Source organism: Pelobates fuscus, chromosome 6 (assembly GCF_036172605.1).
Source record: "Pelobates fuscus isolate aPelFus1 chromosome 6, aPelFus1.pri, whole genome shotgun sequence".
Lineage (NCBI taxonomy): Eukaryota > Metazoa > Chordata > Amphibia > Anura > Pelobatidae > Pelobates > Pelobates fuscus.
Genome location: NC_086322.1, coordinates 236,195,309 through 236,218,647, shown reverse-complemented (window position 1 = coordinate 236,218,647; position 23,339 = coordinate 236,195,309). Strand labels below are relative to the sequence as shown.

Here is a 23,339-nt window from a genome sequence, read left to right as displayed (position 1 = left end):
GACGTTCACTCCCTAAAAATGTGACCGATCGGCTGCGTGCAAATTGGACAGTTGTCATACTAACTGGTAAATAAAAACGCAAGCGAGGCTTGTCTCACCTGCTGAGGTAGAATGGCAAAGGCAGTAATCTGATAGATCTACACGAAAGTGTACCACCTTTAAAGCTTACCAGAGTCTGAAGTATTCAGTCCTTGGCTTGGGAATACTGTAAACCTATTATACATATTCTTAAAGTATGGTCAATAGGTAAGTGGGTGGGCTGCTATGTAAGGTTTTTCCCAGGCATAGCCCACAACTAGGGTCAGGAACATCACCGGGGGCACTTCCTACCCTCATGAAAACCGGCATAAAAGGGATGAATCCAAGGCAGGTTATATCCTATCTATATCTGGAGATAAAAGGTATAAATACCTCAATGGTCTAAGGTGCCCCACCCAGGCTACCTCACATAGCAAAATAGTTGGATCCCTACAGAGGAAAGCTCCTATGCCCCAGGCTAGCAAAAGCAGTAATCTGCTTGATCTGCACAGAAGCGGAACAAAAATTACCTAGGTCTGAAATATATATAGTTTCCCACAAGGGAATGCTATAGAAAAAATAATAGACTTTGGATCCTTGCTTGCTAGGCTATCACACAAGTCAGGATAATGTCCTGGACACACATCATGCTATTGACGATAAAATATAACACCTTATAAGACCAAGCTGACGTTATGATGACACTCACAGAATAGCAGTGTATAGCTGCAATGAGAAGCACTGTTGTACTAGTATAGAAAGGTGCATCGTACTAAAATATATCAAAATAAGCAATAGTTAATAAGGCAAAATAGTCATAGAAATGTACTTATAGGGCGTAAGCACAAAACAATAAAAGCCATCAAATAAATCTCTGGTTTCTGTACCAGCCTGAGTTAGACCATTACAGTTGTACAGCTAAAGTGGGAACCAGAGATATTCCTGTTGCTATGCCCAACGTTCGGGGTGTCACTGGGTGCTGGGTTGCAGGCGAGTCGGGAAGGCAGAGGGCCTTTATGAATGTGGGTGCCCCCTCTGGCGAGGTTAAAGTGTGTGTGTGTGTGTGTGGTCCCATTGTGGTTTGCTTGTAGGGAGCCATTCATTCCCCATCTGTAGGCCACTCCAGCATTTCTTAGTTTGGTTGTGATGGTACCGAAAGATTTTCTCCATAACAGAGTGGTTCTCGTGATGTCCTGGAAGAAGGAAAGGTGGGAGCCTTCGAAGGCCAGTGGGGTTTTGCTCTTTAGGGATAGCATGATTTAGATTTTGTCCTGGACTAATACACAGTGCAAGATCACATCCCTGATCATACAGGTGGGAGCTCTAGCAGAGCTGGAGATTCGGTAGATCCCATCTATGGCTAGTTTCTTAGCGACAGTGTGAAACATTATAGTAGTTGGTAAGAGTCGGACATAATTCAGCAGTTCTTTGGCCAAGATTGCAGCAGGTATCCCCCTGATTTTTATGTGGCTGCCGATCTTCTTGAGCAGTCATGCGTGTTGATAGTGCCCTCTGTTCAGTTTGGAGCTGGTAGACCTTGAGGGATGACAGGTTGGATTGCACCTCCATAATGTCTTGCTCAGCAGTTCTTACTTTGTCTGTGACATGTTGAATATCAATATTGACAAGGTTTACATCTGCAGCTAACAGTTTTTGTATGTCTGCCAGGAGTACCTTAAGGTTCCGCTTTGTTGTGGGGACCGAGTCATCAGTGGGCTCCTGGGGTTGATTCACCAAGCTTTCAGCCATGGTGGTGTTACCCTACCTCTACAGCATTGGAGTTAAGGGTGATGCAAGAGGTTCTTCAGTGGGAGTAGGTCCAAGTTGTGCAGGCCGCTGTAGCATCTCCCGATTCAAATCGTAATCTTAATTTCCTTCCGGCTGTAAAAGACAGTCCCTTGCTTAACAACTGCATATCATCCCTTTGCAGTGGTCTGGATGACCAGTTTAATACTGTAATCGCGTCAGTAGCCGTGGAGGCTTGCCTTTTGCCCCTTCTGTCCTCTTCTTGTAATTAACCTTTGCCTATTTCGCCCCTTTTGCTTTGATACTGATGGTTTTAGTACCTATAAAAATGGCAGAGCTGATGCTCCCACCTAGCGCCTGGACTTTGATGTCTCTTGACCAGACTCTGATTTCAAGAGACATCTTTATTTAATTACTTTTTTACATTCTTTATTTATACTTGAGCAGTAGATAATGCAGTGTACAATGACCGTAAATAGAGCATATGTTTATCGACATTGGTGACATTACGATCCATATTTGTAACAGAGGGTGAAATGATTACAGTGTAGTTACAGAGTCCAGGATGAGAAGATATATACATGTTAGTGATATTGCATCCAAACCTTTACGCAGTGGTTGAGAGTGTATATCATTAGACCTATCCATTGAGTACTTAGTGGGTATCTTAAGCACCAGATGGGTGTACACTATCTGTGAGGGATCATGTGTCAACTCTGTCATCCACTCCTCAAGTATTTTTAGTTTTGTGGATATTCCCGTCCGGAAATTAAGAGAGAGAGAGACAGAAGAAAAAGAGAGAAATAATGAAGAAAGAGAGGGGTCCCGGCGTTTAATTATCAAGTATAAATTTGTCTGGATACGCTGTTTGTGGATACGCTGACAGGTCTGCTGTGATTGTCAAAACTGGGTTGTCTTGCCCCTTAACCTTTTGTAAAACCAATGTTCCTTACAGTCGTTGGCCACCTTCTCCTGTTTCTCTCTCTTGAATCTTAAGTCAGTCTTATGATTTTTTTTTTTTATATTTTATATTCTCTTCCACTTTCAAAAAAGTTGTTGCTAGAACAGGACTGAATACTTCAGACTCTGGTAAGCTTTATTGGTGATTCACTTTCATGCAGATCTATCAGATTAGTCGCTTTGCCATTTACTTATAGTCAGGCGATTGGCCCGGCTTTTGTTTTTATTTATCGGATACTACGACAACTTTTATAGTGCATGCATGCCTGTGGCTTCAGTTTGGTCCTGCGTTCATGAGGGAGTTTAATGGAGGTTAGTACCTTGATTTCTTGTCATTTGTCTTAAGGTGTAAACTTATTTCTATCCTGATGTCTTGATTAACATTTCGATGATGATAACTGAAATGTCGATATTTTGAACAAAGCAAGTGAAAGCTATGTTTTAACCAATTTGTTAGAAAAGTCCTGGAAGTACTATTTGTATGTTGAATTTTTACTGACAAGCACTAGGCACTGAACAGTGTTTTTTGAAGGATTATTGTATTTTTGTTTTAAATTTTAAAATTACTTTAAGCAAAATAATTTGTTATAAATTCATAAGGTTCTCTAAATATGTTTCTCACCTTTTGCTATGCATTTAAACTAAACTGATCATGTTATGCTTCTTTCCCAGATTGGTGGAACAGAGGAGTATAAAATATGCCGTGGAATAAAGGAGGGTAGACTCACTAAACCTATTGTGTGTTGGTGTATTGGGACTTGTGCTACCATGTTCTCTTCAGAGGTAAAATATGATAAATTAACATGGTTTGTACCGTGTAATTGTGTCACATATTTAACCACTAGGTCAGATGTGTAGAGTGATAGATCACCTGTATTATCATTAGAAAATCTGCCCTTTCAGTTTCCTATTGAAGCCCTTTCTGTCTTCCTTGCCAAAGATTGCATACTTACTTATTTTTTTAATTTTATTCATCTAACAAAATTTACATTAAGTGATTTTGTGCATTGGTTTCTGTACCTATCTGGCAACGTCCAGTGGCATCTCTAGGATTCAATTTTAGGGGGGGCACATGGTGGACCTGGGACAAAAGTAGGGGGGCACATTTAACTCCGCCCTCACCGCAGTTTGACCCCGCCCCTGCCGCATGTTAAGCCCCGCCCCCGACACAATGTGTTGTTTTTTTGTTTTTTATAATCCCTGGTGGAGAATACATTATTTTCCACCAAGGATTAATAAAAAACAAACACATTTCCCTTGATACAGTCCATACACACACACACACACACACACACACACACACAGACTGCCGAGTCCTTACACACACACACAGAGACACAGACTTCTGACCACACACACACACACAGACACACAGATTGCTGAGTCTATGCACACATACAGACTGCTGAGTCTATGCACACATACAGACTGCTGAGTCTATGCACACATACAGACTGCTGAGTCTATGCACACATACAGACTGCTGAGTCTATGCACACATACAGACTGCTGAGTCTATGCACACATACAGACTGCTGAGTCTATGCACACATACAGACTGCTGAGTCTATGCACACATACAGACTGCTGAGTCTATGCACACATACAGACTGCTGAGTCTATGCACACACACACACATACAGACTGCTGAGTCTATGCACACACACATACAGACTGCTGAGTCTATACACACACACACACACACACACACACATAGACTGCTGAGTCTATACACACACACACACACACACACAGACTGCTGAGTCTATACACACACACACACACAGACTGCTGAGTCTATACACACACACACATACAGACTGCTGAGTCTATACACACACACACACACATACAGACTGCTGAGTCTATACACACACACACACACACATACAGACTGCTGAGTCTATACACACACACACACACTGCTGAGTCTATACACACACACACACACTGCTGAGTCTATACACACACACACACACACACACACACATACAGACTGCTGAGTCTATATACACACACACACACATACAGACTCCTGAGTCTATACACACACACACACATACAGACTGCTGAGTCTATACACACACACACACACATACAGACTGCTGAGTCTATACACACACACACACACATACAGACTGCTGAGTCTATACACACACACACACACACACACACACAGACTGCTGAGTCTATACACACACACACACAGACTGCTGAGTCTATACACACACACACACACACACAGACTGCTGAGTCTATACACACACACACACACACACACAGACTGCTGAGTCTACACACACACACACACACACACACAGACTGCTGAGTCTATACACACACACACACACACAGACTGCTGAGTCTACACACACACACACAGACTGCTGAGTCTATACACACACACACACACACACACATACAGACTCCTGAGTCTATACACACACACATACATACAGACTGCTGAGTCTATATACACACACACACACACACACAGACTGCTGAGTCTATACACACACACACACACATACAGACTGCTGAGTCTATACACACACACACACACACACAGACTGCTGAGTCTATACACACACACACACACACATACAGACTGCTGAGTCTATACACACACACACACACACATACAGACTGCTGAGTCTATACACACACACACACACATACAGACTGCTGAGTCTATACACACACACACACACACACACATACAGACTGCTGAGTCTATACACACACACACACACATACAGACTGCTGAGTCTATACACACACACACACACACACACACACAGACTGCTGAGTCTATACACACACACACACACACACATACAGACTGCTGAGTCTATATACACACACACACACACACACACACACACACACACATACAGACTGCTGAGTCTATATACACACACACACACACACACACATACAGACTGCTGAGTCTATATACACACACACACACACACATACAGACTGCTGAGTCTATATACACACACACACACACACACATACAGACTGCTGAGTCTATATACACACACACACACACACACATACAGACTGCTGAGTCTATACACACACACACACACATACAGACTGCTGAGTCTATATATACACACACACACACACACAGACTGCTGAGTCTATACACACACACACACATACAGACTGCTGAGTCTATACACACACACACACACACACACACACACACACATACAGACTGCTGAGTCTATACACACACACACACATACAGACTGCTGAGTCTATACACACACACACTGTAACGATCGCCTGGCACCCCGACTGGGTACCTCCGTTGAAAGATGCTCCTAGCGCTTCCAGAGGACTCCAAGCACTCCACCAGACACCATAAGCACAGCAGGCTGCAGCTATCTCCCTTCAGAACGAAGCAGGAACAAGCTCTTACAAGAGCTCAGTGATTATAGCAAGGGAATATGCCTAGCATAGCAATCCCTTGTAGCAGATTCCCCCAATAAGAGACAGGACTCAAGTTGAGGGTAAAAATAGAACTCTCTGGCTGCTAGCTTGCAGCCCTTTTTATTAGGTGCTCCCATGAAGGGGAGGGACACACAGTAACGTACATTAACCAATCACACAATAGTTACATCCCACACATAGCCCTCCCCTCTACCTGTAAACTAATTATCTGTACACACAGGAAATACAATTATCCTAGGTAGGGAAAATACAGTTTTTACACAACATTCATAACTCCCAAAATATACATCACATTCGCATAAAAATACATATACACAATCAATCCATTCGGGGGAACAACATACTCAAAAATCATACGAATTGGACCAGGGGTTCAAAAGTTAGTACAAATGTGCATTTGACCTTCTGGAAGCATGGTTTTTAGAAGCTCAAACTAGTTCCCCAGAATCCTCTATCCTGGAGACAATGGAGAAGCTGATTTAATTATATCCAGGGACAAACACAGCCTCCATTAAGCACATGTTACCAGCAACCACCAAAAGACATAAAAATACATAACTCCTGTTATACTAAACAGAACCCCCACATTCAACCCATCCCCAGATGGCTTGGATCTGAGCGCTCAACATATCCAAACAGCGTTTAGATGCCACAAACACAGTTCAAATGCCATGGGGTTTAAGTTTCGTATGGGCTGATGAGAGGGCCCATAATCCTGGGGCAGCCCAATAACCCACAGTATGCCCAAATACCGTGCATAAAGGGCCAAATCGCCCAGGGACCGTAGTCACAGGGTAAGAGGCGGGCAAGCAGCCCCCTCCAAACCACAGTGGTGAAGTGGCTTTCGCTACATATCTTCCCATTCGGGGGTAGACTAAACAGGTACCTGACCTTCTGCCGGTCAGTACCTAGATTAGTCGGGCAGCCCACCCATAAAACAAATTTAGCAGTGTAGCCCCCCCACAATAAAGAATTCACAGAATAGCCCCCCAACAATAAGTCATACTGGCCTGTAGGTCCCAAGTTGTGGGGTGAAACTGTGGCACCCTCGGCCTTGCTGGGCAAATGGCTGTGAGTACTTGGGGGCCAGATGCCCGATGTGCTCTGCTCCGGGGTCAGAGCTGGGGTAGTCTCAGGGTAAGGAAAAAAAGGACAGAGGCCAGCGGCGCTCTGCCCAGTTGCCAGCTCTTCCGCTGAGGCAGCCTGTAGAAACTCAGGCTCAGGGGAAGGAAACAAGGGAGGACAGAGGCCAGCGGCGCTCTGCCCAGTTGCCAGCTCTTCTGCTGGGGGGTCAGGGAACAAAGGAGTTGACTGGGGAGGAGAAATATCACTTACCTCCCCCTGGTACTCCGGCTGCTGCTGGGGGGGGAGGTCGATGCTCTCCACTTTCTGTAACTCCAGCTCTAGTTGGGGATCTGGGCCGGTTGCCCAGCATCCCTGTAGGGCCGGTGGAGAAATCTCGGTCCCATCTCCACCTGCCTGCAGGGGGTCCTCCCAGGACCAGTCTATGAGGTCCTCTACCTCGGGTACCTCTGGTTGCTGTTGGGGAGGGAGACCGGTTGTCTCTTCCTCCAATAACACATTCTGCCGCTGGGGAGTGAGACCGACTGGGCTGATGAGAGGGCCCATAATCCTGGGGCAGCCCAATAACCCACAGTATGCCCAAATACCGTGCATAAAGGGCCAAATCGCCCAGGGACCGTAGTCACAGGGTAAGAGGCGGGCAAGCAGCCCCCTCCAAACCACAGTGGTGAAGTGGCTTTCGCTACACACACACACACACACAGACTGCTGAGTCAATACACACACACACACACACACACACACACATACAGACTGCTGAGTCTATACACACACACAAGCACATTAAGCCTACCTGTCACTGGAGGCTGTTGCTGGGGGTCAGACAGCCATCTTCCATCCTTTCCAGCAGCAGCATGGGCTGCTGCTTAACGGCGGGGGCGGGGCTTACGTGCGGGAAGCGGGCTTTGTTTGGGGGCGGGGCCTTTGCCGCGGAAGCTGCTGGGTGCTGAAAACACCCAGCACGGTTCCAGCTGCTCTGCCCTGCATTCCCTCAGGCTGTGACACACTGTTACAGCCCGAGGGAATAGAATTGAAGCACGTTGACGGCATTTGGGGGGACCAAAGGGGGGGGCATTGCATGATGTAGGGGGGGGGGGCCTGGCCCCTAGCGACGCCACTGGTAACGTCAGAGCTAAAATTAGGATTTTGATCTATATATCTGGTGTTTGGGAAATAGTTTTTGTATAAAAGGTATATTGTTACCAAAACACACAATGTAATGTGAACACCATTTATTAAAGAAATCTCGTGTCCCTCCAGCTGTCGTTTTATTACTGCTTTCAGGAGTGTGAACTATTTCTATTGTGTAACACAGGTGCAGTTTGGCCATGCTGGAGCCTGTGCTAACCAAGTATCTGAAACAGCAGTTGCCAAAAACCAGGCATTGAAAGAATCTGGTGTGTTTGTACCTCGCAGCTTTGATGAACTTGGAGATGTGATCCAGTGAGTGGTATAACACGTTTTCTTCTTGAAATATACTTACGTGCAAGAATTTTGAGGAGGAAATGAAAAGTTTTATGGGGGAGATTACTGCCAGAATATTCATACTTGAACTCAAGTGGTTTATCAATAACGTAAAAATGAGTTGTTTGCTCCACAGTCTCTTGCGATTTGGTAATGAACTTGGGGAAAAGTGTATAATAGCTTGAATGTGGAAAGTTCTTGATTACAAGAAAATGTAAATAGATGGAAAATGGTTAACTTGGTGTTTGTTTGCTCTAATGCAGGTCTGTCTACGAGGACCTTGTCAGCAAAGGAGAGATTGTACCTGCTGAAGAGGTTCCCCCGCCAACTGTGCCCATGGACTATTCATGGGCAAGGGTATGTTGAGATGCTGCAATATTAAATGGCATTGACTCTCCTATACACTTGGTTGAGGAAGCACCTTGATAGATCTTATATCCACCTGTAAATACTTTGTATTAGCTTAGATTTATTATCTCCATTCTGCAGTCTTTCCCCAGTTTTAATCCCCGCCCCACTTGAATGCATGATATATTTTCCAGCTTTATTATAATTGCTTTACACTCTGTTTACTTAAAACCGTATCTGTTAATATGATTCTCCCCTGCCGTTTCAACATACATTTTTTATTTTTTTTTACTGAAAGGCAATCTCAAACCTATAGTCCAGTGATTGTAAGGTTATTGTAACTCTGTGTGTAGCTTTTTAGACCACCAACACTGTTCCTTTGTTGTTTGATGTTGTACAGTGTCTCATCCATAATGCCTTGCATTCTGGGGTGCTCTACCCTGCTCAGACACTGTACAACTTATTAGCTCTTTGGGGCAGAGTGACAGAAATATATTATGGCGCAATAAGAAACCTTTAAAGGGATACTTCCTAAATCCCAAAAAAATAAAAATCAGTATTTTAGTGATCCTACCCTATATTCAAATAGGGTTCAAAATACTTGTGTGGAAATTATAGACCTGTGAACTTAACTTCTGTGGCTGGTAGGAAAGGTTATTAAGGAGTAATATTCAAGTATTCCTTGAGAAGAATGTGATTATCCGCAAAAATCCGCGGTTTTATGAAGCACAGGTCATGTCAAACTAACTTGATTGCATTCTACAAAGAAGTAAGTAGTAGTAAGTATGATCAGGGTGTGGCAGTGGACGTGATCTATTTGGATTTTGCCAAGGCGTTTGATACAGTTACACACTGTAACTCACTGTAACTCAAAGAAATCGGTCCAGATGAAAACTCTTGTTCTTGGGTAGAACATTGGCTTTAAAATAGAGTACAGAGAATTGTCATTAATGGTACATTTTCTAGCTGGAGAAAGGTGGCAAGTGGTGTCCCTCAGGGTTCTGTTCTGGGACCTCTTCTATTTAACATGTTTGTAAATGATCTTGAAAAAAACATTGAAAGTCATGTTTCAGTGTTTGCAGATGAGACAACCTCTGTAAAGTAATACAATGTGAGCAAGATATTACTTTGCTGCAGATGGATTTAGATAGATTTGGGGACCTGGGCACTCAAATGGCATATTAAATTTAATATAGAAAAATGCAAAATTATGCACTTTGGGGTAATGTATACACAACCTATGCTAGTGAATTGGGGATAACAACACACAAGGACTTGGGAATTGTTATAGACCACAAACTATGCAATAATGTGCAATGTCACAATCCGTAGTGGCTAAGGCCAGTAAGGTATTGTCATGCATGAAAAAGAGCATTCATTCTCGGGATGAGAATATAATTTTGCCTCTTTATAAATCACTGGTAAGACCACATATTGAATATGCTGTGCAATTTTGGGCACCTGTTCTAAAGAAGGATATTATAGCACTAAAAAAAAAGTGCAGTGGCAGGCTACAAAGTTTAAAAAAAGGAATTGAACATTTTAGCTATGAAGAAAGATTAGCAAATTTAAACCTCTTTAGTTTAGAAAAAACGTTGCCACAGAGGGGATATAATAACATTATACAAATATATACGGGGCAATACAAACCATTTGGTGGAAATCTATTCACAAACAGGACTATACATAGGACACGAGAAAAAAAGAAAGTCCAAAGGAAAGGTGTGTTTTGTTTTTTTTTTAACCATAACAACAATAAGGATATGGAATTCCCTGCCTCAAGAAATGGTTTTATCCGAGTCCGTACAGATGTTTAAACAGCAACTAGATGCATACTTGCAAAAACAGAATATTCAATTATATATTTCAACTGTAGGGTAATCGCCTCTTGATCCAATGATAAATCTGACTGCTATTCGGGGTCGAGGGAATTTTTGTTTTTTTGTTTGTTGCGCAATTGGAAGTGCTTCAAACTGGGTTTTTTGCCTCCTTTTGGATCAACAGCTAAAAACAAATGCGAGGAAGAATTAACTTGATGGACATAAATCTCTATTCAGCCTATTTAACTATGTAACTAATAGATATACCCACATTGAAAACATGCATGTATTTAATTATTTATTTTTGTTTGGGGGTATATCTAAGAACAACTTGCAAAAGCTTCAGTTCTCTTGCCTGAAGCATTTGCAAGCCCTTGCCAGACTGTTCAATGGATACTAGAAGTGCCAGGAATACAAAGCTGTATTTCTGGCACTATAGCCCCTCTGCCGCCTTCTCCGTCGCTCGATAGGGGGCACAAATGCGCATGTGCGGCAAATGCTGCACGCAGATTAGACCACCCCATAGGAAAGTATTAAATTAATGCTTTCCTATGGTGAAATGGCTGACGCTGGATGTCTACATGCAAAGTATGTCCGCTAGGATCCAGGAAGCGACCAGCCAGCCACTGGAGGCAGTCTTAAAGCTGCAATGTAAACATTGCAGTTTCTATAGAACTGCAATGTTTTACATTGCAGCTCTAAGTGCAATAGATACACTGCAATCAGACCACTTAAACAAGATCTGGGTGCCTAGAGTGTCCCTTTAAATCACAGACCAATGCAGGTCAATGAGAAGTTTTTGCAAGGCAGGTGCTCTGGGTAATTGCCTGCCTTTTGTGTTTTGCTCCACTGAGCTAAGCAACAAACACTTTTCCCCTCCTTTTGCCCACCCTGGTTCCTTCTAACTATATAGCATTCTCTTCCAGCTGTTTGAAACCACAGTCAATCACCTCTTCATTCCCTTCACATGTTATCAATAACTGCAATTATACAATAATTATCTCTGTCATCACCTTCAAATTCCTCTGCTACCTCTGCTCTTGACTCATCTCCCCATTTAACCTTTTAGATTGTAAGCTCATGGACAGGGCCCTCTACATTTTGTATTATTCTGTTTTTATACTGTATTGTCTTTTTCCCAATTGTACAGCGCTGCACAATATGTTGGCACTTTATAAATGCCAGTAATAAATTCATACCATGACCAGAGACTGAATTAAGACAGGCTATTCATGAGCTAGCTATGTAAATGTATGTTGTTTTGTAAATCATACATACAATAGGTGGAGCGTGCGTCTCTTGTTTCTATAGGGAAACAAAATAATACAACATAGTACAATAATGTTTGTATAAAATTATAATTGTCTAATAATGATGATATTGCTCACAAACATGGAGCCAAATCTTAGCATATGGCTCACATGGGTAGTTCAGTGGGGCTCTTAACAGGATGTCCTCATCCTTCCTCTGGCTTGTCGTGATTTGATCTGTGAGGTGTTAAATAGGTAATAAATCTGGAGATTTCTTTGAAAACGAAATGATTGAATTCAAACAAAAAATGGAGAACAATATTCACAAAGTGCAATAAAAAGGAAATTCTTTGCGGATAAAATATAAAATCCAATAGTGCAGTCAAGACTAGTGCCTATAAAGTCCTCTTGTAGGTCCGATATGCATTTCGCACTTTGGTGGGGCTTCCTCAATCGGCATGTTTGTTTGTAACAAACTTGTTTTTGCATCCAATTTGTTCCTCTTTGGGCAACTTTTTTACAGGCTTACTTAAACACCAGTTTCAGCACACTTTCAGCTGACTTACACTATAGCGCATAAATTTAGCGTTTGTTTCAATCACAAATAAATAAATATTTGTGGTCGGGGACAATAAGCCGAGTTATGTTAGTGGAGCACAAGTCTGCTGTGATGTGCCAAAATCGACGTTCAGTTAGGCATGTAAAAAGAGGGCCCACCAATTTAAATGGCTTGTTACATGGGCAGAACCAGACAATCTCAGCCTAGAGGAAAGGGCGGCCTGTGTACTTTTAGGCCGGAATATGCACTCCAACAGTGACAGGCTCCGCTTTTCCAGACATATATATATATATATATATATACATACATACATACATACATACATACATACATACATACATGCAGTCTGCATTCTCTAATTACTCTGCATTTATTTATGTGCAGGAACTGGGCCTGATCAGGAAGCCAGCATCTTTTATGACCAGCATCTGTGATGAAAGGGGTCAGGAACTTATATATGCAGGAATGCCAATTACTGATGTTTTTAAGGAGGATATTGGAATTGGTGGTGTATTGGGACTCCTATGGTTCCAGCGACGGTAAGGAAAATGTTTGAAGTATGTCAATGTTTATTTACTTGTCATGTCTTGATAAAAAAAGGAAAATTCTTTTTCTTTTCCAGTGTTCCCAAATATGCTTCTCATTTCATTGAAATGTGCCTAATGGTGACAGCTGACCATGGCCCAGCTGTGTCTGGAGCCCATAACACAATTGTTTGTGCCCGAGCTGGCAAAGATCTTATATCGAGCCTGACTTCTGGACTGCTCACCATTGTAAGATAATTGTGTGATATTTAAAAATCCTTATGGCAGTGTGCTGGTGACTTTTTTTTATAACCTTTATATTGATTTTACAGGGGGACCGTTTTGGCGGTGCTCTTGACGCAGCAGCCAAGATGTTCAGCAAAGCCTTTGATAGTGGCCTCATACCCATGGAGTTTGTGAACAAAATGAAAAAGGAGGGGAAACTTATCATGGGAATCGGTCACAGAGTAAAGTCTGTAAGTATTGCTTACTGTGTAGACCTCATACTGCATATACAATAAAACATCGTGCTCTTCATCTTTCCAGTCTTGTGCATAAGAACATTTCTGGGAAGCGCCCACTCTACCGGAGTAGAATGCTCTCCCTGGCTGTTCCCACCTCCTATAACATCCGTTCCAGTACTAGCGCGATATTTAGCATACCGCAATACAAAAATAAAGTGGCTCAATCCTCCTTTTCCTACAGAGAACCGCAATTATGGAATAACCTCAGGGACACAATAAAATCTTAATTCAATCAAAAATCTTTTAAGACATCTATGGCAATCTAGGAGGAAAAAAGAGGGCTGCGCTATTGTACAGAGAATAGTACCATAAAATAGAAACCAATTGGTTGAAGTATATAAACAGCAAGTGATAAAACCTGGGTATAATAGTCTCTTTTGCAATTATATAAAAATAATGAATAAAACAAAGTCCATCCAGATGTTCAGTAAAGATTAAATGATAAAAAAAAAGTTGAATAAAATCAATAAAAACAGTCTCACTGATATATGGATAGGGTATGTGTACAATCCTCAGGAGTTGATCCGTCCGGGTTGTAGATAATCCGTATATGTGAAGATAAAAGAAAGCACAGAAAACTGCCAATAGTGAAATATTGTAGCTCCAAGGGTAAAAAAAAGTAAAAAGGAGGATTGTACACTCACATTTGATGGAGCTAGGGCCAGCTCTGGGATGAAGGGCACTTAGTGGTATAATCCCCACTAAAGGATGTACTGGAAGGGTAGGTCCGTCCGTCCGGCTTGGGTTCCGTCGTATTCCACAAGGTATAAGAAACGGCAAATAGTGCTCTCAGCAAGAACAATAAATAAAATAAAATATACTCACAAGAGTAGAGCAGAAAATACTGCTCTATTGCCACAGCGCTTTAAAACCATTAACGCGTTTCGCCTATAACCATTTTTTTTTTTTTATAAAAGCCTTATAGGTGAAACGCGTTAATGGTTTTAAATTGTGTATTTTAGGTTTAATAATTTTTTTATTAGGATAACTTCCTTTTTTTTTTAAATTACAATACAATGACATAAAAAAAATCATTCATAAATATACATATATCACTACATACATATACATACACCTACGTATATTAATGATACGATGTAGGTAGCTCACTGTTGAGTGACCTACCCAGATGGTATCATCACATATCCTAACAAACATTTAACAATACTTGGATATAACAGGGAATAATAAGTATGGGTCAATCAACTAAGGTGAACTTTTATGTTAGTTACCATGTTATTAGAATCATAAATCTATTATCTATCGTTGTTAAAGTATCCGGCATTTTAAATTGTGTATTTTATAACAATAAAAGTTATTTTGGTTACCTTTTTTATAGGACCAATCTTTTACTTATTTTATTGTATTTCATATACACTTTTACTATTGGTATTCCTGGCATTTTTTATTATTTTATTCTTATTGTATCCCGTCTCAAGAAATCCATAGGTGGGGATAATTCCACCAGCGCTGCGGCAATAGAGCAGTATTTTCTGCTCTACTCTTGTGAGTATATTTTATTTATTGTTCTTACTGAGAGCACTATTTGCTGTTTCTTATACCTTGTGGAATCGGACGGACGGACCTACCCTTCGAGTACATCCTTTAGTGGAGATTATACCACTAAGTGCCCTTCATCCCAGAGCTGGCCCTAGCTCCATCAAATGTGAGTGTACAATCCTCCTTTTTACTTATTTTTACCCTTGGAGCTACAAAATTTCACTATTGGCAGTTTTCTGTGCTTTCTTTTATCTTCAACTCCTGAGGGTTGTACACATACCCTAACCATGTATCAGTGAGACTGGTTTTATTGATTTTATTCAACATTTTTTTTATCATTTGATCTTTACTGAACATCTGGATGGACTCTGTTTTATTCAATATTTTTATATAATTGCAAAAGAGACTATTATACCCAGGTTTTATCACTTGCTGTTTATATACTTCAACCAATTGGATTCTATTTTATGGTACTATTCTCTGTACAATAGCGCAGCCCTTAACTCCTCTTTTTTCCTCCTATTTTACCAAGGGTCTTGAGGGATTCCCTTTTTAGGGTTGCTGCTTTTTTTTCTCTGTTATTGACGTTTCAGCTCCTCCTGATGAAAGCTCCCTAGAGGAGCTGAAACGTTGATTTTTTTTGAACAGTAAAAAACTTTCATCAAATTCCTTGAGTGCCGGTTTCCTTCTATTCTCTACATTTGAACTACCAGAGCACCAGGTATATTTTTTCTTATTTGGAGTGCAGGGGTTTACTATTTTCTTTGTATGTATATATGTGTGTGTATATATATATATATATATATATATATATGTGTATATATATATATTTGTATTTGTATTAGTTTTTTTGTAATATTGTATCCTATTGTAACAATGCAATGTTAGTTATGTGGACAAAGACCCGGGACATACTTGAAAACGAGAGAACTCTCAATGTATCCATCCTGGTAAAATATAGTTACATAGTTACATAGCTGAAAAGAGACTTGCGTCCATCAAGTTCAGCCTTCCTCACATATGCTTTTGCTGTTGATCCATATATTAATATATTATAAATAAATGTAGTCTTTATGTCCCAAACTGTTGTGTTTTTGTTTTTTTTGGTACTCCACTTAGTGTTTCAACTAACTTTTTATAATAAACTATTTTAAAACATAAATCTTTTCTTCTAGAGGTCCTGTATCTCATTCACACACAACTACCATTTTCATTTTTTCAGATTAATAATCCAGATATGAGAGTACAGATTCTAAAAGACTATGTAAAACAGAACTTCCCTGCCACACCATTGCTGGACTATGCTCTAGAAGTGGAAAAAATCACTACTTCAAAGGTACGCTATCTGTAATTGACCAGGTTTCCGGGATGGAATGAAAGTTATTACCTAAATTGCACCAAGGCCAGATACTTTTGTCATGACATAAACTGAGTGCTTTTAGCCAATGAGCTTAGACCTGCACAGCCAGGCTAGCTCAGAGTGTTTTTGGCCCTCAGTGGAAGAAGTGACTGGTGCCCAGTTTACACCAAGTAGGTTGGCAAACTATTTGACTACTTGCATTGGGGGGAGCCAGAGTACTTCTAGCACCATAACCACTATAATTAGTGCTTGGAGTGTTCCTTTAAATGATTTATGTCTTTTAACACATTAAACAGATTTGAATATGCGTATGTGAGATACAGTAGACCTTTACATTTATATATTTTTTTCCCATTACTCAAACAGTTGTATTTCTTCCTACAGAAACCCAATCTTATTCTCAATGTTGATGGCCTAATTGGAGTTGCATTTGTAGACCTTCTAAGGAACTGTGGTTCTTTTACAAGGTAAGATAATTATGTTAATGATATAAAGTACTAAACATCAGGGTGATCCAGTAGATATGATCTACTTGGATTTTGCTAAAACATTTGATATAGATCCACACAAAAGCTTACTAGTAAAACTGAAGTCAGTTGGTTTAAAATTGTATTCTTAAAGTGCAGAGAGTAGTTGTAAGTGGAATATTTCGAATTGGACACAAGTGGTAAGTGGAGTGCATCTGGCTTCTGTCCTGGGTCCAATTCTCTTTTTAATCTGTTAATAAATTATCTTGAAGTGGCCATTGAAGGGCATTTGTCTGTGTTTGCAGTTGGCACAAAACTTGGTTATGGAAATACAGTCTGAACATAATTTCTCTACAGAGGCATTTGGATAAATTGGTGGGGACTGGGCAGGCGAGTGGCAGATGAAATTTAATACAGATAATCCAAAGTCATGCATTATGGAATAAGGACCCAACAAACCATTTATACATTAAGTGGGGTTGAGTTAGGGATAACATTAAATGAAAAGGACTTTAACCCCTTAAGGACACATGACATGTGTGACATGTCATGATTCCCTTTTATTCCAGAAGTTTGGTCCTTAAGGGGTTAAAATAATTATAGATCACAAAGTAGGCAACGTCGGTCTGCCATTGCAAAAGCTATGTGTATGGCTTTTGTTTGTAAAAAGGGGTAATGATTCACATAATCCAAATATCAGTTTGCCTCTTTACAAACTCATGGTAGGACCCCACCTTTAAATATGTTGTGCATTTGTGGGCATCACTTATAAAGAAGAATAAATGCGAACTACAAAACTATTAAGGGGGATGGAAAACCGTTACGGGGAAAGGCTAGAATAACTGGAATAGTTTTCTTTAGAAAAAAGGAGCTTCGGGGGGCGGAGCTAGCAGCGGAGCAGAGTGGCCGCTCTCACCGAGAGCTCCTCAATACAAACTGCAAAAAACGTTATTTCAGGTGATATCCGACGTCCACCCGGGCTCAACGACCCATACTGGACACCGGATTAGCTATGGGACGCAAGCACAAAAAACCCAGGGCGGATAAAGACCCAACTACCCATGATATCGGATAACTTCTCCGACGCTCGCAAAAGTCCGCATGGGACAAGATGGCGGCGGGAGACGACGGCTACTCCTTTTCATCTGATGATCTCTCTGTCGACCACAGAGAAGGTATGGCACAAGCCCTGCCACCCAACCCAAAGCCCTCACAAGCCACTGCAGAAAATCCTGTCACACCATCTATTCTGAAGAACATGCTGGCAGAGCTCAGATCCAATATCGCTGCAGACATGGCCGGTCTAAAAGAGGCAGTGGGGGGGGGGGATCACTACCAGGGTTCAGCGCCTAGAGGCCTCAACAACCTCCCAAGAGGCAAGGATAGCATCCCTAGAACGAGCTCTTACTGAGGTGCAGTCTCAGCAGAGCGCAACGAACAACCGGATTAATGCCCTTGAGGACCTCAGACGACGCTATAACGTTAAGATCCGTGGCATCCCGGATTCAATAGGCCAGAATGACCTGCCGCATTTCATCAGACGCCTGCTGGCCGACTTACTGCCGCCCAAACAGGCAAAAGCAGTGCGCCTAGACGGCATGTTCAGACTGCCAAAGCCCGCAACGGCGTCGGCCGCGGCACACACTGACCTGATCCTCCGCTTTCAAAATCTGCAAGACAAAGCCCAGCTATTGGCGGCCGCGCGAGGGAAAACCCCTCTGACATTCGAGGGAGCCACGTTGTCCCTCTTTCAGGACATAACTAAAAGCACAATGAGTTGGCGCAAGACCATGCAGCCCCTCTTACAACACCTCAGGAACAAGAACATCCAGTATAAATGGGGGACGCTGAACATGGTCACCTTCACACACTAGGACACCTCTTACAGAGCCCGGAGCTACCCTGAACTGGACTCTCACCTGTGCAAGGCAGTCCTGCTGTCATCCCCACGAAGGACAAGCCCAAGCCTCGCCCAACTGGACCCAGCTGCGGTTGCAGACTTCATCCCAGGGGCACCCACCAGACCACCGCACCAACGAAAGGCACCCTGAGGGAAACTATAACAGGGAGATTCCTCCCCACTACCCCAGAGACTGCCGATAATGCTCTCTCCTGGTTATGGCCCTCTGCCCACGATAGACCCTTGCGAACTCACATATGACTACCACCCAAGTTCCTCCTCCCCATTTATTTTTGGTTGATCACATTGACTTTTTACTAGTCCACAAAATTCCGAATAGGTCTCCCAGGAGTGGACTCCACGCACCTGAGGCACTTTGGACGCACTCACTGCTCCCATTACTGGTGACACAAGCACTCACGACCGGACGTACGACTGACCACATCTGTACCCGTCTCACTTCCACACACGCACACAAATGACACAACTAACAACACATTCAGTGGGACAGACGGGTACTTCAAGAATAGGACACACACCGGCCTAGGCAGATCCATCCGAAATAAGACCCATCCCCGCACACCGGGGACTACATCAACACCCACACTGGGGGACTCGCAGACTTTATACCGCATATACAGAAGTACACCTCCACAGCTGGTCCCGACACAGACCCATACGACACAACACATGCCCAAGACAATCTCCACGTAGACATACTCACAGACTCCACTAGGCCTTGGACATGCCCGGAACACTAGACGACTCCACAACTATACAATTAAAATATATTAAAAGTGCAACGTATATATATATGCCGCTATTGTAATACCATATATTGTTCAGTATGACTACATACACTGCTGTGGCAATGTGAACATTAATGTTGAACTTGCGCAATAAAATAAAGAATATAAAAAAAAAAAGGAGCTTCACAGGCCGGGACTATTCAAATATATACAGGGTCGGTACAAGCCGATATATACTAACCTGTTCATTAGCAGGAACATACAACAAACAAGAGGTCCCCATTGAGACTGGAAGAATGGTGTCTTTGCTTACAGCAGAGGAGGGATTCTTTATAGTAAGAACAATAAAGATGTGGAATTCTCTGCCCAAAGGGGTTGTCTTATTAGATTCTATAGATAATTAAATGTGGGGTGTTTTTTTTTATTTTTATTTTTTTTTTTCAAAGCTTGCATGCTTTTTTCATAAACATAGAATTGATATATATGTAAACCGGTTGTTGATCCAAGGAGAAATCGGAGTGTCATTATGGAGTCAAAAAGGAAGTTTTCCTTTTTGTGTCATAATTGCCTTCTTTTGGAACAACCACATAAAACAATGGGCTTTAGTCTTTTTCAACCTAGACAACTATGTAACATATTTTTTTTAGCTTTCTTGTAGAGAATAAGTTAAAAGAGCAGGGGAAATATATCCGTTCTAATGTTGGGTGGACAGTTTTTTTTCCTAAAATCACAAGATCTCTGTGGGTGTGTCACATTTATGTTTGGTGATGCATGTGCTAATTTTTTCTGTTGGCAACTTAGCCAGTTAAGTTTAAATGTAAAACATCAATGCACTGGCAATTAAGGAAGATGATTCAAAAACCATCCTTTGAGTCTGTATGGTTGTATAGTGTTTTTTCGCAGCCCTGTTGAACTTTTTCATAAAGCTTGATATTCTAATGATTGCCTTTAACTACTAGACTGTGAATATGTCCAGGTATTGTTTGAGAGTCATGGCTACTGATATAATTATTACCCCTGGATATGAATGAGGTTTGCTTTTTTGTTTTAGGGGGAATTATTTTATTATGTTCTTTATTATTTTATTACATTATTATGCAACAGTTAAGTTCATTAAATATTTTTCAATTTCAGAGAAGAGGCTGATGAATACATTGATATTGGGGCTCTCAATGGTGTCTTTGTATTGGGAAGAAGTATGGGTTTTATTGGTAAGTCCCTCATATTTTGGCCAATTACCACTAATTAAAGCAATAATGAACAAGTGTTTCAGAAACTGTAAAACACCCACTGTTATACTTTAATGTTGTTTGTTTTTGCTCCCTTTCTTCTACAACCTTTGTTTTGAAGAATGTATACACCTACAAAGTTAGCATTACCTCTGTTTATTTCTTTAAAAAAAAAAAAAAAATCATTATTTTTTTTTCTTCTATGCAGTTTTTTAAGGTTCCCAGTTCTTATTTATTTTCTGCATTTTCAGGGCATTATTTGGACCAAAAGAGGTTGAAGCAAGGATTATACCGGCATCCTTGGGATGATATCTCCTATGTTCTGCCTGAGCATATGACTATGTAAGGACTTGAAGAACACTCCACAGAGATTATTTGTTAGGTCATGTAATGCTTGGTGGGCATAACACGACTGCAGGTTTTCTGCAATAGATCCTGCATTCATACACAATGCAGGCCAAGAGTTAGTTGCTATTTAATGTATTAATGTCCTGTTCTATTTTTTTTGTTGTATTAAGTATTACAGATTTTGGTTTGATCATTCCCTCTTATTCTGGGTTGTCATGTTTATGTTCTTAAATCTTTTTATTTCCATATGTGCAGAAATTAAAATGTGACATCTTGTATCTACAGCTGTATTTATTAAATGGAACAGCATTATTGTGTCTGATCTTTTGTTTTATTGTTGTGAGAGTTGATATAGTTACAGTGCATAGTTATAAAATCAATACTGGACCATGAAGTAGAATTTAATACAATATATATTGTATATGTTCTGGCATGTTTTAAGCGGCACCACTCCACTCTTCTCTCTCCAAACTTAGTATTTAATTAATATGGAATCTTTATGAAATAGTTAGATTGACACTGTTGGAATTTCACTGAAATTCTAACCCAGTCAAAGCAGGAACTACTTTTTCCTCAGTATTTTTCTTCCATCTGACAGCTTGACACTAGGTGGAACTACTGCCTTCAAGCCTTGTTATGGCGGATCTCGCTGGATCCTCCATAGACCTGAATACTCAAAAAAAGCCGATCTGTAGAATCTTTCCTTATGACTGTTTTCTCCTAGAATTTCTCACCATTTCTTCTGTAGGAAATAACCCTATTAATTTATATATTTATTGCATATGATATATATTCCCACCTGGCAACCAAAGCTGGGTGATTTGGTTAAACAATTTCTGGCCATGAGAGGCTTAGCCTCATTTTGGTCGTAATTGAAGAGATACCCATTGGTCTAACCAAATATCTGAAAAAAATTTAGTTAAAAATCCCTCACGTAGTCCCAATAGTTAAATAAACATTGCACTCACTTATAAATGCATATGTAGATCATCTCCATGTAACATAAAAAGGAGGGGGAAAAAAACGATAATAGTGTAAATCTATAACGCAGGAATTAAGTTGAAATATATAAAAAGTGTACACTCACAAGAGTAGAGCAGAAAAGTCTGCTCTAACTATGACCGCTCCCAATAACAATCCCTCCTGGGATAAAAATGGCAGAGACAAAACGATCCACTTCTTAGATTTATTGCACAGGTTTTAATAGCAGCTCTCTCCAAAATCCCCCCTCATATATAGATTGTCGGTTCAAATACTTCACAGTGAAAAGGCCGGCTTCTTCCGCCGTGAGCAGCCAAGACGCCGCAATCAAATACTTCCGGGGGGCGGAGTTACCAATCTGCAGGCTTCCCAATGTGCAATCGTACGTGGTCGAGCGTGATGATGCGTTTTGACGTATTTACGGCTTCTATATATTACATTCTTATTTAATTTTTGTTTTTCACAATTTCTGTTTCATTTTCAACTACACACCTCAAACCACGAACAAGAATCCAAAAATAACCATACTGTTATTCTTAATAACCCTTTTCTCAATCCAATTTTGTTCACATCACTACCAGCATAAGCACACACCTCAAACCGGAACACAAATTATCATACACCATGGCTTGCTCTGTTCCTGTAACTTATGTGCTGAGTGCTGGTGGAGAGTTATAGAAAATAGCCCTCCTACCCCCACTTCACTAAATTATAAAGTATCCCATTCACTATATGGCCAAACAAAAATTATGTCCAAATTCCTATTCCTTATGTTACTTGCCCTTGCAAATGATGTGGAGTCTAACCCTGGTCCCCCAGCTAATTCTAGTCCTAATCTCCCCACTAAAAAAGGCCTCTCTTTTGTGCACAGCAACATCCCTAAACTGGATGCACTGCAAGCCTTGGTGTTCCCATTACAAACGAAAAATCATTGTGCTCTCAGAATCATGGTTAACGACTAAAATACCAGACACCGCAATTGCAATACAGGGTTATTCATGTTTTAGAAATGACAGAGCAAAGAGGGGAGGAGACATTGTTATA

The 23,339-nt window shown here is 41.1% G+C and overlaps 1 protein-coding gene across 2 annotated transcripts in view; it reads left to right on the top strand.

Moving 5' to 3' along the window:
* ACLY (ATP citrate lyase) overlaps window positions 1–21,631 on the top strand; it is a 119,768-nt gene extending 98,137 nt beyond the window's left edge. For both annotated transcript variants that reach the window (XM_063458892.1, XM_063458891.1), the window contains 10 exons: window positions 3,397–3,507; window positions 8,588–8,715; window positions 9,000–9,093; window positions 13,098–13,252; window positions 13,336–13,486; window positions 13,570–13,713; window positions 16,484–16,597; window positions 17,006–17,088; window positions 20,872–20,948; window positions 21,218–21,631. In XM_063458892.1, coding sequence (XP_063314962.1) covers window positions 3,397–3,507; window positions 8,588–8,715; window positions 9,000–9,093; window positions 13,098–13,252; window positions 13,336–13,486; window positions 13,570–13,713; window positions 16,484–16,597; window positions 17,006–17,088; window positions 20,872–20,948; window positions 21,218–21,312 — 1,152 coding nt within the window. In that variant the 3' untranslated portion in view covers window positions 21,313–21,631. The remainder of the gene's footprint in view (window positions 1–3,396; window positions 3,508–8,587; window positions 8,716–8,999; window positions 9,094–13,097; window positions 13,253–13,335; window positions 13,487–13,569; window positions 13,714–16,483; window positions 16,598–17,005; window positions 17,089–20,871; window positions 20,949–21,217) is intronic.
* Window positions 21,632–23,339: the final 1,708 nt, after the last annotated feature.